Genomic DNA, 15,416 nt, shown 5'->3' on the forward strand with positions numbered 1-15,416 from the left:
TAGATAAGACAGCAGTATAGACAGCTTTGGCAAAGGAGAGATAGCCTGAGGATTTTTTTCTTTTTAAACATTTACTATAATTTTGAAGAGTTTAGCAGACAGTGGTGCCCAGTGACAGGACGTGAGGCAACGGGCACAAACTGAAACACAGGCAGTTCCATCTGAACATGAGGAAAAACTTTTTCACTGTGAGGGTGACAGAGCACTGGAACAGGTTGCCCAGAGAGGTGGTGGAGTCTCCTTCTCTGGAGATATTCAAAACACGCCTGGACGCGATCCTGTGCAACGTGCTCTAGGTGACCCTGCTTGAGCAGGGGGGTTGGACTAGATGATCTCCAGAGGTCCCTTCCAACCTCAGCAATTCTGTGATTCTGTGAATACTTATAGAACTTAAAATTTAGTAACATTTTTTTTCTATTTACCTGACTCATCTTCACCAAATCCCAAGATGGGACCTGAAAAGAAACCTCTACAGGAACCACTGTTGCCAAGACAGAGGGGTTTTTCTTGCCACTGTTTGGTCACAGGACTCTGTTGCAGTGTTAAAAAATTTCTGTATTCAAAAACACATAAAGCAAATTGTTATGTTTCATTTTGAATAGGGAATTTTCACCATCCAGATAAATAAGTAAACACTTGCAGGAAATATCTCCATAGATACATCTATGTGGTTCATCATCTTACAATTTCCTGCCTTGTATTTTTCAGATGCTTAAAAAGCACAGCATTTCCCTTCCTGTCACTCAAACATTGCCAAATTGAGTTCAAGCTATCCTATAAATAGCCATTTGTGAATACTGAACTATTTGGCATGGGAAAACAATGTCTGTTCACTTGAAAAGCATTCATTTTGCTCTGTCAATGATGTTTCCATAAAACCCAGAAAGCTTTCAGTATCTCTTATCAGTTAGACCCCAGTCTGGCAAACATTTCCATTATTAACATATATTCCAATTATAATATAAATAATATATCCAAGTGTTTGCAGAACTAAAATCTTAAGTGAGCCTTGATGTTAGTGTCTTTGTCTCTACTTCCTTCCAAGGATTAGATATGTTACATATGTATGTTGCTATTCATTAGAAAGCCGTGCTACTTCATTTCCAAATCTAGAGTTTAATCTGTGTAGTCATAGTGCTAAGCTGGCAAAGTGACGTAATGTGCAAGACTGTTGGTATTCTATTATACAGSAAACTAAATATAGCTTGTTACAGCTATTATACAGGATAACTAAATATAGGTTTTACGGACTTTTGTTAAAGACTGAGATTATAAGATACCTACCCATTGCGGTCTCCAAATACATAACTTCCATAGAGCCTTTCAGACTGACAGCCTCGATAGACAAATCCACCAACCAGTGATCCGCTGCTGAATGGTTTGAATTCTAAAAGCGAAGGCTCACTTTCTAGAAAGGAACTACCATAGCATTAGATCATATGCAGTTTCGTATTTTGATTCACATTGATGAAAATGTTATTACTTCAAAATAAGAGTTTAATTCCATTCAAACATTCCCCCAAATTCAAGAAGCATAGCTGAAAATGAAGCGTTAAGAAAATCAGAAAATTACGATAAAGGTTGTTTGTGAAACAATCAATTGGGGTCGAGATATATCATATGGGAAGGCTATAATTACCCTCTTCCGCATGCACAAGCTGGGAGTATAAAACTGTATAAGGATTAGGTCCTACATTCACTGGAGTTGATGAGATTACTGCAATTAACTTTTATGTGTCAACCCAGGCTACAGAATAGCTCTCTTGAACTTCATGATTACAATAAAACCACTTTCACTGAAAAGTCCTTTCAATATCTAAGGGCACAAGTTCTACTAATTTTCAGCAGAACTTGTTTTCCAAGCCATTTAATTCTTTGAAAACCCTTTCAAAAATCACTTTTTTAACACACTATGATTGTTATGTCCCATAAAACACTAGCACTGCTGGCTGTAGCTTCTTGCGGTAAAAACGTCTATGCTGCTGTTGTAGTTGACGGCTCTTATATTCTTTACACTCTTACACTGCACCGTTTAGTCATATCAAATAATCTCATCAAGGATGTTTCAATGTAAATGTTCCTATTTATGCAAACAAAATACTGCTTAGGGTAAAAGCAGGCTCAAATTAAGATCCTAACAGCGTAATTTTAAATCAAAGCCACAGCCAATAGATCTTTTTGTTTTATAGGAATATTTTTAGTTGGATTTCTGTCTGCAAGTCTTTGATAAAATTTCCCAGATTATTTTACAAGAGTAAGAGTTGAAATTATATCAGGGAGAAAAAGATGATGAGCTCTTTTTATTTCAGCATTTGACCCACAGCCTAGTATTAATATTGGCAAGCTGTTCTGGATAGACACAATATTGCTTAGTTTACTCTGCAATAAAGATGCAGTCAAAATTCCGTTGGAACAGTGGTTTACCAAATATTATTCTTTGGTTTGGCTTTTATAAAATGCACACAGAAAATACATGCAATAACTAAAGTAGAACAATTGCATTACACATTGGGACTATTATACTAGGCAGCACAGCTGCTTTGCTTTCAAGTACAGCACAGGTGGGAGAACACAGGGGATGTGAAAAAACCCTGAAAATGCTATGTTCCAGGAAACAGGTCACTTCTTGATGCCTTTACACACCTTGAATGTTACCACCTTTTACTACCATCAATTTAGAAGCTGTTAAATGTTCAGCCAAGGCAGATGATAGCTCAGAGTAGCTGTCACCTGGCTTGCCTGAAATAGCAAGTAATCTTTGTGAGTATTAGAGTTAAACATTAAGGATAAGTTAAAAATGATGAGCGACAGTCATACTGATTCAGAGAGTACATAAAATGCATAAGTTTCTAATCAAGTATGTTTATCCTATTGCAATCTAATCTAAACTAGTCTATTATTATGAACTAGTAGTGTAGTTCATTTTTCTAAGTTGATCATTTTTAGTAACATTTAAACAGAGTTCAGTCATTTCCCTGTTTGGTTTTGGTCAGTTGTTGTTTATCTCATTTTTTCCATTAATAGAAGGCACATTACATGAGGCTTACATTCTGTATCTTAAAAGGTTATTTGTGAATGACTAAGAATACATTCCCATCACTTCCTATTTTCCCAAATCTTTTCTTTATGAGCCATCACATGCAGCAACAAACAGTGAGATCTTTGACAGACTAGAAATGCATATTTCTTGAATCTTATTTACATGATATAATACACCAACAAGAACAAAGTTCACCTAAATTTTGTTTTATCTTGCATCTTTCATCTACTTGTACCATATCTTTCATAAGTTCTATCTTTTGTAGGTAGCCTATCTTGTCTATGCAGTAAGTTACCTATCGTGTCTGTACAGTCCTTTCTATATTGTTTTGTGCTTTCCATTTATTTGTCCATGGACAGAGAAACCTATCGTTCCCAGTAGCTTTACCCTGGCTAGAACTTACCGTAGTCTTTACCCTTTATTATTTGTAAGATTCTTGCTGAAGATCTGTTCTTTGCATTTGAATCTGAGCAAAGTATAGTTAAATTGATGTTTACATCTGTTGGGTGGCGATCCACAGCACATCTGTGCAACAAAAAGTACAAGTCCATAAGACATATGAGCTCATGAAGTGTAATTCTCTATTAATGGTATGAAGCATAACATTTTGAAGAATTATTGTTTCTTTGTGGTTCCTACTCATTTGAGGCACCTATTTCATACTGTGCCCAGCCGTCTGAAAAGCGCATCAATTTCTTATGCATGAGTTTATATACCTTTCCTATCCCTGCACCCTTTTTTATAAAATGTGGAGTAAAACTCTGTATTTGTTCCTAGTGGTAAAATGTACTCTGCTCAATAACACCTGAAATGAGCAGTGCTAAATGAGTTGACCTATATGGCTAGAAATTTGGGACTGTAAAAAAGAGCAAGAATCAAGTCTTTATCTGAATGACTTGAATTTCTGAATTTTTTCAAAACATGACTTTAAATGTCACTTCAGTACTACCACCCACCTAATTTGCTGAACTGTGTGTTGTTTAGTTAGTGTTGCTCTTCCGCTTGTTATTGTTTAGATTTCACCAGATGTTCTCATTTGTTTTCTACAAGCCTTTTTTCCTCCACCAAGATTCTACTGTTCTAACTTCTCAGATTCCCATTCTCAGCTGTCTTTTACCAACTCTCCACTTTAAGTTCTCTTCTTTTGTAAAGCTAATCGTTTTATCTTCCATTAAAAACAAAAATTCAGAACTTTGTTTCTGCCATTACAGTCTTGACTTTTAAAAGTTGTGCATTCTCTTCTCCTTCCCCTTTGCCAATGTCCATTTGTTTCTAACTGTGAAATATGTGTGGAGGTGGGGGAATGAAAGTTTAAAAAGTTCATCAGTGCTTTTATTACTAAAATTTTGTTGCCAGACTGTACAAAGTATTTCTGGTTGAAAACAGTATCTGCTGCAGAGTAATGGAGTGTAACTGTAACTTACTTACCGGCCTGGACTGTGAAGTCCATGTGCAAAAATTTCAGGAGGTTGGTTTGTGCTATTAAAATGTGGGTTGCTCCGAGGTATGGAATAAGGGACACTGCACAGATCAGTATTTACATCAAGGCGTAAAACAGAACCTGTAAAATCACTGAGAAAATTGGAGGATAAAATAATTGGTTTTTAAAAGCATATTTAGTCCATATAATACTACTGTGAACCAGCAAAAGGAACGTTCTACTTTACTGAATAATCACCTCTAGATTACTCGTATGGTACAGGCAAGTCCAAAGAATTGTAGCAGAACCTATCAAAGATTCATTTAGGCCAATATTTTGCCTTGTTATGTGTATACTTGAATTCCTCTCAGCATTCCTCTGTGAAGCAGCTTACTAATAAGAGTTCCTGTCTATACCTCATCATTGTTTTATGCCTTCAAACATAAGGTGATTAGCCCTTTTACACTTTGTCTCCTCTAGAGTAACTCTGAATATGCTCACTATATATTTACCTAAAGTGTATTTGGTAGTATTTTCAATTCTGTGCTTGAATTCAGTGATTTCTCGTGACAGTACATTCCAAAGGTTAATTGTACATTAATTTTAAAAAAAAGAAGACTCAAAGTAATGTTATTGATTAAATGGAGAAGTTGGTATTTTCATTGAGGAATCAGAACTTCTTTGTTACATGAAACAGGAGAGAGTAAAACATTGTGCYTTACGTTCATGTCAGTGATGGAGGAAGGGAGAAGGAAATAAGAATGCAGGGAAGAGGAGCTCCCTATTTCATAGAAGAGCATCAAAACTCTTTTTACAAACATGAATAGACAAAATATTCAAATTGATTCTTTTCTGTCTTTTCTTCATCATTAATTCAGCCCCCCCCCCCTTATTTTATATTGATTTAAATTAAAGTATTAGAATTGCTCTTTGGTTTTGGTGTTAAATATATCATTGTTGCAAAAGGCAGGAGCACCTGCTATTCTGCTGAGCCAAAGAGACCTCTGAGCATAGCAACTACTTTTAGGTCTGTAAAGGCTCAATACAACACTTTCTCTAAATTAAAGCAAATGTTGGGCCAATGGCCCAGCATAGCATAATGAAACAGAGGGCCAAAGCAAGCTGACTAAACTGTATCAGTTGAACCAGAATAAGATTGCTTCATTTGTTCTCTAGACATTTTCCTGAGTGATATAGAGTTGTTATTGACTCTGGTGTGTGTCTTTAGGCACATTTTTAGCACATTTGCTTGATAAAGTCTTTTTCGTAGAAAAATATTTGGAGAAAGAAGTTGAATCTCTGTTTAAATAGAATTGCATCTACTGGTGAGGATTCCAATATTTAAATGGTTTGATAACACACAAGTACAGGGAGATATATTTCAGTTGTAAGAATGTTCTGAAAATAGCAGCTTGCTAAACTCAGGCACTGAAGATAGTGAGGTTATGCAGTATAGGAAAGGTGAGTAAGATCTGTGCTAATAACTGCTGATTATTTTTGATTCTGACCCCAAGAATTGTGCAAAAGCAGACAGAAGTCTACACATTGGTAGTTTTTGTACCTTAAACCATCCATCTCCTCCATATCATCTAGAGTGATCATGCCATCGCCAAGAAAAATGTATAAGAAACCATCTGGGCCAAACAGAAGCTGTCCTCCTAGGTGTTTTCGATGTAGTTCTGCTACTTCTAAAAACACTCTTGGTGTTCTCATATCAACTTGGTGTGGATTTTTCCTGCAATATAAAGATATGAAAACAGTTTTTGCAGCTCACTATCATTGTTTTTTATGTTCTAAAAATAACTTGAGTCATTCAAATTATACTTCAAGACGTGGATATTGTAATTTGGTAGAAAAACGTCAAAACAATTTTCTGAGAAATTTCAATTTTCCAGCATTCACAAAAAATTATTTTGCAGCCTATATACAGTAAGTAGGAAACAGCTATAATTAAAAATGACAGAATAATTAAAAAGAATTCCTAAAAAGAATAAAACCATGTACTTACTGGTGTTCCAAAACTACTGTTTGAAATAAAATCAAAAATAATTTTTCTGCAAATACCCAAGTAATTAATGATAGTTCATTTTAGAAATAGGAAATACTGAAATAAAGAAGACCACTGATAAATACAGGATTTGTGAATTTTAGACTTCTAATGGTACCTGGATACTGTGTATTCTACGACCCTAAGGATGTGGTCATGAGGTCCAATAGCCCACCGTTCTTGGTTGGTGGTATAAGACACATACAGCTTTCCATTTTTCTTGTAATTGGGATGGAATGCAAGGCTTAACAGTCCTCTTTCATCTCCTCCCTGCAGTCAAATGAAAAACACAAAGAATTGTGAAGTTAATTATGTTCTTTATTGTGTTTCAGCTGGAACCCCCCAAAAAAGTTTCTTTCTTGTGGATAATCTTTGCCCAAACTCTTTTATTTCTTTGCTGACTACTGCACAAAAAGGATTATAAAACATTTCACTTTGGGGAACTCTTAAAGAGTTAGAACAAGACAATTGTCTTGTGTAGTTATCTATGCACAAGTCTCTTGCACCACTTTTGTGGAGTGATTTGTGTATGTAATCTTTGGGAAGCCATGAAGACAAGTTTAAGTGCTGTGAAGAATTCTTTGCTGGGTTACTAGGTTGCTTGTAATTCGTAGAAGACAAATAAAAAGGTCTATAATCAGCAGTCACTTCTAATCCAAGTATCCAGAACCTAAAACACAGTGCTGGCTGCCAACTCCCACTGTCTTGGCAATATGTTTAGAAAACAGTTAAATTGCTTGTGTAATATGTAAACCTTTGTTTTACCCCGGAGGCAGCAACATCAGTTGTCACAACTATGGTGGTCTGTTCGTCATAGTTAGTATACTGTAGGTAATAAGCAGCCTTGGTCTCTCTGCAGAGAAACCATAGTTTTACATGTGGCCCTTCAGTGGAAAGGTTTTTGTTATTTTTTAAATAAAAATAGAAAAATCTCCAAACAACTTTCTTTTATTATGTTCGCCACAAAGATTAGTACAGTTATATGTTAAGCATCAAATCCATGCAATGTACYGTGACAATGCAAATACCCTCTGTAGTTAAATAGAAGGCAATTTTTTCTTTTGAATTCTAAAAATATATGTAGTATTACCATGGCTAAAATTGTATTTATATAAATATAACTGTATTGTATAAGTAAAGAATGTATCTTAGATTCATTTGTTGCTCTTGAGGTAGGACAGAGGAGAGAAGCTGAGGCACAGAAATAAACAAATAATAAACAATTCACATTCAATTCACATATGTGATTAGTCACAAACTGATAGTTGTTTTGGAGTTTAACTCAGGATTTGCCAGCCTTTCAAAGCTAGTGACACTGTTGTAGATTCCAGCACTCTAGCTGCACCCATAAGCAGGCAACATTTTGCAACTCTAGCCACACCCATGATAACTAATTCTGAAGTTTTAAATTATAAGAGAGAATGAAGATTTTTAAATGTATTTGCAATACAGAGTGATGGATGGGCCTGTCTTGCTGTTGAAAGATATCCCACAAAAAGGCCTAATTGGGAAAGTGCACAGCTTTAATTTATTGTAATTCAGCATGATTGCCATACTTCTTTTTTAATCACAACATCCAAAGAGAAAGCTGATTCAGAAATGGAAATATAAATAGGCCAAGAGATTTCAGTACAAAGAGGTTTGTACAAGGGAATCTGGATCCTCCTAATTTAGAGGCAGCCAGAATTTGCTAATTTGTTTGCTAGAAAAATTTAGTTTGGGGGGTTATCAGTGAGGTTAGTTTTGAAGGCCTAGTTAGAGCTGCCAAATCGGTTGCAGTCATTGTGGATGAAGGGATCGGTAATCTATCTCCTTCTCCTTTATGAGCCAAAAATAATTGTGCAGCTGAGTCTAAACTGTTTGTGGATATTATTATATGAGTTTCTGAGAGTTTTGACCAAGTTACTCTGATAAAGTCTGAAGCAAATGGCGGCAAATCGGTTGCTTTGGGAACAGTAAGGCGTATTTCAAAGATTCCTGATGAATGATTCTCTCTGTTGTGCCCAGACAAAGACAGTCCTATTTCTTCTGAGAGATGAGTTCAACTCATTTAAGGGCCCAGGAATGTCAGTGAGTCACACTAAGCCTGCCATTCAAGGTGAGTTATTGAAAGTATTAGAGGAGATCGTTCTGTGCCTAAGCTGAAGATTTGATTTAGCACTTTATGTCATGGGAGCACTCTCATTTCAGTGTGAAAGTGAAGTTGTTGAAAGAGCAAACAGGTAAAAACTAAATTAAGAGCTTTTAATGAAGTACACATAAAGCAGGAACTTGACAAATGACTGAAACATGGGAGCTCTGAGGTAATAAGTATGGCACATTGCATTTATTGGATCAGGCCAGTATTTCTACTAATTGCTGTTTTTGCATGATTCTTTTAGATTGCAATATATTACTTTCTTTATATGTGGAATGTGTCTATTGCTCCCTGAAACATCATGTTACCTTCTGTTTCCCAAAGTGATCTGGACCCATTATATTCTAAAAAGTCAATTTACTGTTGCTTTTAATAAAATCTTTGGAAACATCACTCCAAGATGCTGAAATAGTGTAGCATCAAGCCATTAGTTGACTTATGGTCAATTAGAAATCTAGCTCATTTTTAAAATATTTATTTCTTCTGGTTTTGGAAAACAATTTTTAATGTAAATTTTCATCTTCTTCAATAATAGGCAAACTTACTGTTTCCAGTGTAACCACTGCTGTAATTTCCATAGCTTTTGAAATGATCTCTATTATGCAAGAAAGTATATAGTTTTCTGGAGTGTTATGCCTCTTATGTTGTGGGGTAAATTGAGAGATTACCCAGCAAAATCCCTTAGGAGCATTCATTTTGATACTGTCAAAGTGAATAATAATATATTCTTCAATTTCCAAATTTCAGATTTTCTCTTATAGAATAATCCTCACTTTTAATTTTCGTCAGTGGACTTTTGATGTCTAACTTGAAAACAGCATCCCAGACTTCACACCCTTTGTTGTAGTTCTTTAGAATTACATACCACGTATCTAATATCCTTATCTTTCTTTTGGCAGCTTAATAACTTATTGACATCCTTTTCTTCCTAAGTTGCCCCTTAGATGAAACCAGCACCAACAAACTGTAGATGACACATATTAGTTTGCATGAGATTCTGTGCTACCCTTATTTGAAGCAATAACCAGTAACATTTGTCTGTCGTCTAAGGAAGGATGAGAGGAATGAAATATATCTTCTTATTCCATTGGAGTGTCTGTTGAACACAGTGAATGAAGGTTGGTTGAAATGAGTATTAATTACCTAAATATACTGTGGACTGGGGCCAAAGTTAAATCTCTGTCATGACTAAACCTGGAAGTTCACACATTTGATGCCTATGCCTATGCAGCTCTATAGTTTCAACACTTTATCTTCTAGCCACGGTAACTGCATATTTTGTACCAATACTACATTTGTTTAAGAACTGATTTTCCTTGTGCTAGATTATTGGCTTCAGATAAGGAGTTCTGTAAAAGGAAAAACATTTCTTTAAAAAACAATTTGATTTAATTTAGGAACACAAGCATGAAAATCTTTTAGTCAGAATTGCATGTTTATTATCTTAAATCAGCACCAGGCTACGTAAAGGTTAGCTGAATGCATTTAGCATAAAATGTTTCTATTCTATTCTATTCTATTCTATTCTATTCTATTCTATTCTATTCTATTGTTGGCTAGGTACATTATGCCAGTCCTAAATATCTATTTTACCAATAAGTGCTCTCAACTGAAATATATTTGGTATGTAAATTTGACTACATATTTTAGTATGGAATTTTTGCATTGCATCTTTTTGCATTGGAATTTTTGATCTAATATATTCATGATTGTAAAAATCTTCAATAACTGCACAACATTACCCACTCTGTATTGTGAACAACACTAAGGGGAATAATTGTTGCACACAAACACTGGGTTTTTATAGAAAAGTGCTGTTTTTGTATAAGCACTCCTTAGAGCTGGACTCCACTTTCAATCCGTACGTTTCCAAGTGCACTGTTGTATATCGTTGGTGTTTACTTTATACATATAATACAGAAACACATATGCAGCAGTGATACCAAGAGCTGCTGCCATTTCCTTACATCAATATATGTATTATTTCCTATCATAAATATAGAGTACCACGAGAATGCTTTAACTGGTAAGTTTATCATTATTTCATTTAAAATAGGTCATATTTTAAGCATGACCCTTAATTACATAACTTTAATAATAAGTCACTTTTGTAAACAAAACTGGAAATCTCCATTTATTTTCATTGCTTTATGTAGCTTAATATCAAACAATATAGGTAACAGAGATTCAGAGTCTTCCTTTAAAATTGATTTCACAGTTCACTCACTCTTATATAAACTAGTGGTATTTATGTTTAACAGTTTTTTGGTCTGGACTGACCCACTTTTATACAATGAGTATCAACTTTTTAAAAAGGGGGTGTGCTTAAAATATGTATATTCAAAGGTCATTTTTGACATAAAATACTAATTCTAAGCTAATGCATTTACATTATTTGTTTCATGTATTATTATACAACAAATACTGGGTAATTTATTCAGGTGGTATTACCTTAATTTCATTTATTTCCCCTGTATTAAGTCCTGTGACTAATATGCATCACCATGTGTTGGATCTTAAGGAGTTTTATTTGTGAAAGATATGGGAGAAGGGGTCATAGCACATCTAAAAACTCCTATCAGGCAGTAGCATATGAACTCTGCAGATAAAGACTACTAATTAGGAGATCCCAAAAGACTCTCTGCTCATTTGAACCTTCCTTTACTGGATCTTACTACAGGGCTGAAGATCAGTGTCAGATATTTTTCTCAGAGGTAAATGGTTAATCAACATGTTTTGGAAATGTGGCCCCAGTGCAGAATGGAAATTTAACTATGGCAGAAGCAGAAACCAGCAAAAGGTYTGCTGCAAGGGCACATGTTGCCTTTCAGAGCTGTATCAACCATCTTGAGAAACATAAGGAGGATTTCCCTCAGACAGGTGAAAGGGAGCAACAATTACAGAACGAGAAAACCAGAAACTGATTGGGCTGTAGGTATGGCGTAGGAATAGCGCTCCTATAGACCTTTTGGGTGTTGAAAACTCAAGTCATTTGCTATCTGAACATCTGTGGAGTTTGAGGCCTCTGGCAAGGGAAGGATTTGTAACATAAGACATTTACCTTAGAGAAAAATAATTACGTTGATGTCATGGCTCAGTATAGGATACATACTAGACTCTATCTCCAAAGCATTTCCTTTCTCCTGTTGTATTGCAAAGCTTCATTTTCTTCTCACTTATAATGGATTTGCACTTACCTAAGGGTTTAATTTTTAAATAGTCACTATTTCTTACTGATTTAACCAATACATTATTTTAATACCTCACTTAAAAATAACTGCAGACACAGTAATGTTTTACAATTAGATTTAAGTAGGAAAAATACTTGGAGGGCTATATTTTCTACTTAGAATTTAAGCACAAATCCTACGGAAGTTAGAGGTGTTGTTTGTTCAGTTATGTGCAGGGCAGGATTTGGCTGAAAGTCATTGATGGCCAAAATGCATCTTTCACAAAAATGAAATTGTCTGCTCTGATGCCTGCAGTGAAATTTTTACAGGACAACTCTCCAATAAAGCAATGAAGTCTCAATCCTTTAGTGACCAGTGGATCCAAAAGTTAGACCTATTAAAAGGCATTACAAAGATGATTCATAAGAAGAATTCTGCATGGATTTTGAGTGGGGCTTTTCTGCAAGTGTAGAAAAGTCAGAGTACATATTTACTGGAATTATGCTTATGGATATATTGGTTTTCCAGGAAAAGAAGAAGTCTGGAGAGGCTATAGCTTGAACAAGTATAATAAAATGCTTTAGGATCTAAAAATAGCACCAAAACCTAAAAATTAGTTCTGTTTTTCTTCTCACTTCAGTTGCAGCAAACAAAATTTTCATATGGCCTTGATCACTTCAGAATTTGTTCTTTGTTTTCCTTACCTTCACAGTCCATTGAAGATACCAGTAACTAAATGCAGGACCTTTCACTTCTAGTCCTAGTCCTCTGTATTCATTTTTTAATTCCTCAACTCCAGATTTTGCTGTTCTGCTGGGCAAGTCTTTAGTTTAATCCAAATGACAATCCTTGTCCCCTGATAATACAATTCTTTCTTCCTGTCCTCCTAAAGAAAGTATATGAAACTTATAAATGCAGATACCAACCCAACACAAACCCACAGCTKGCCTCCTTCACACTCATCCAATACGACATGAATCCTGCTTTGACAGCCCTCCCAATTATTGGTTAGAAGCAACTAAAAGCTTTGAGACTGCCAAGAGCCAGCCAATAATTGAGAGGTTTTGGGCAGAGTGATATACAACTGTGAGTGTGCTTGCAAGGAGGTGGCCATGAGCCCATGTGAGGTCTGCATCTGGACTGAGAAACTTTATGTACTGTACTACTTTAGGAGAATTGGAATAACAGAAGACAGTGGAAATCAGTCCCGGAAGAGGGAGATTCAAATAAAGACCAGATGATTATTGCATTCAGTAAAGCTGGCTCAAGAAGGTGTGAATTACACACTTCCCTACACCACAGAGGCCTCTTGAGCTGTAAGCAGGATTTATCCTCTGGGAACACAGGTGGTGATTCCACCTCTGTCCCCAGCTGGATTTATTTTCTAGGAAGCTTTACATTCCACCAGCAATTTAGTGAGTGGTTCACCAGCGGAGGCCACTAAGGGAAGGCAAAAAATAAGCATATTCCTTCTTATTTCCCTGGCTCTCCTCCACTTGCTGGCCATTATTTATTTATTTATTTATTTATTTATTTGGCTTCTCTGCTCTCCTATACTTTTCAGTATTCTTCCACCATAGACTGTCTTCTCCTGACAGCCTTCCAGCTGCACTGGTTTGAGGTCTGTTGTGTTGTAGAAATATCTTTCTAGGAAAGTGATAAAGCTTCCTTCAAGTGAAGGAGAATGCAGTAAGTGTTAAGAAATTTACTGACCATGAAAATCCCTCATTAATAGGGAGAATAGACAAACCTTTGTGTTTGTTCTCCTTCCTTTGGGAGCTTTTAGGCCTTACCCACCTTTCCATGCCACTTCTGTGATAAAGGCAAATTTTAATACTGTGTCTCAGTGAGTAGTCCAGTAAAACTGGCTCAGCTGATGCCCAAGAGAGAACAGGCTACATTACATTAACATTCACAAATACATGGCCCGTTAACAAGAGAYTAATAAACCCTTTTTCATTCACCAAAACTGTGACTTTACCTCTTATTTGTATCAGTCAGAAAAGAGTGATTCAATTTTTTAATTGGATGCTATTTTAATGCTATGTAACATTGTTTTTATGTAGAGACACAAATAATACAAATTAATCTCATTTAGTGATTTACAGTTCTGTCAGTGCTCTGATTTGCCTATGGTACTCTCAGATTGTCTACTTCGGTTTTCTCATGCTTTCATTCTTTGGCTATGTATCTAAAACATATCTTTATTTCTCAACAGCATGTTTCATAAAATCTTTCTTTTTCTTTAAAACAGTATCTAACAGCAGAGAGTTGTCAGAAGAGTTTGTTAAGGATTATAATTCAATATGTAAGTTGCTTTAAATGGCATGACATTTCAGCAAATCACTGCTGCTTTTATCATTACTTAAAAATAAAAAATATGCCATGAAAAAAAATCTTACTAYGGTGCAAAGATATCCCTAGACTACTAAAGTGAGACTTTTCATGAATGTCCATAAAAAAATCTATAAAACTTTAAAATGAACTGTAGGACTTGTGCTGAGAGAGGGACAAAAAAAAGGATGTATGGTGACACATAGCAAATTTGACAGTGCTTATGTAAAATGAACCAACCTACAACAAATTCTATACTCCAATAATTGAAAACAAATTCATGCTGTTTTACCATGACCACTTTATATGGAAATTTAGGGATATAATTCAGAACAGAATAACAGTAATTATCATACTCTCTGCATTAAATTAAAACCAGAAATGTTGATCTGTCTAATTGTAGGCATTAAAAAATACCTAGTTTCAAAAAGAGAAATGCAAATGGAAAGATGCCCTGATGGCATTACTCTCTCTTGCAAACAGTCTGCCTTTCTCCTTCAGCTCTTGGTAGGGAACAGTTGTCTCTGAAAGCAAGTACTTGCCTTTCTGGTTGTAAAGGGAGTGTTACATTCACATGGGATATGTATTTAAATATTGGGGGGGGGGTAGAAGTTTCCGAGCAACCCACACCCAACTTGGAGGAAAAAGTGAAAGATTTCCACTTAGATGAGTTCCCATGTCTTTACTATTGTCTGTATGCTAACAGACACTGAAGCTTGCCCAACAAGTGATACAGCAATGTTGCCAGCACTCTGCATCTTGAAACAGTTGCCACAAAAATGCACACCTTAATCAAGGCACCTTTTGCCAGAGTGAAATAAAGTGCTAGAGTCGCTTCATTCAGTCCATGCCATTTGTGTTTTTTCCCCAGTGCATTGCTACGGTAATCATTTGTATCTGCAACATAACCCAGATTCAACTGTGGACCATTATGAGCCTGGCTCTGTCACTCTTAAAACACACTGTTTTAAGGGAAGAGTGATTTCAGTGGCTTATCAAACAGATACTAATCTTCACTGTAAAATGCAAAGGCATTCCTCTTCAATGAAGGTTATTGCTTTAGCAAATTTCTACCTTTAGTCATTAAGGCTTTGAAGCTATTTAACAAAGCTTGTAAAATGTTTTCTGCAAGCTATTTAAAATTTCCTTTCCTTCTTATTTTTAGAAACTGGAAAGTCTTATTATCTGAATGGTTTTTGGTGGGGAAGTGAGAGATAATTTGAAAGATAAAAGTTCAGGTGACTTAAAAACATGTGATAGAGACAGGA

General features: G+C 35.6%; 1 protein-coding gene across 1 annotated transcript in view; it reads right to left on the reverse strand.

Moving 5' to 3' along the window:
• Positions 1-15,416, reverse strand: part of HHIP (hedgehog interacting protein) — a 73,560-nt gene that overhangs the window by 15,600 nt on the left and 42,544 nt on the right. Inside the window, exons 5-10 of the mRNA XM_026087533.1 lie at positions 6,626-6,777; positions 6,022-6,195; positions 4,469-4,612; positions 3,444-3,565; positions 1,285-1,408; positions 423-553 (exon numbers count right to left, since the gene is read on the reverse strand). Coding sequence (XP_025943318.1) covers positions 423-553; positions 1,285-1,408; positions 3,444-3,565; positions 4,469-4,612; positions 6,022-6,195; positions 6,626-6,777 — 847 coding nt within the window. The remainder of the gene's footprint in view (positions 1-422; positions 554-1,284; positions 1,409-3,443; positions 3,566-4,468; positions 4,613-6,021; positions 6,196-6,625; positions 6,778-15,416) is intronic.

The sequence above is a fragment of the Apteryx rowi genome, unplaced genomic scaffold (genome assembly GCF_003343035.1).
Source record: "Apteryx rowi isolate R43461 unplaced genomic scaffold, aptRow1 scaffold_72, whole genome shotgun sequence".
In the NCBI taxonomy this organism is placed as follows: domain Eukaryota; kingdom Metazoa; phylum Chordata; class Aves; order Apterygiformes; family Apterygidae; genus Apteryx; species Apteryx rowi.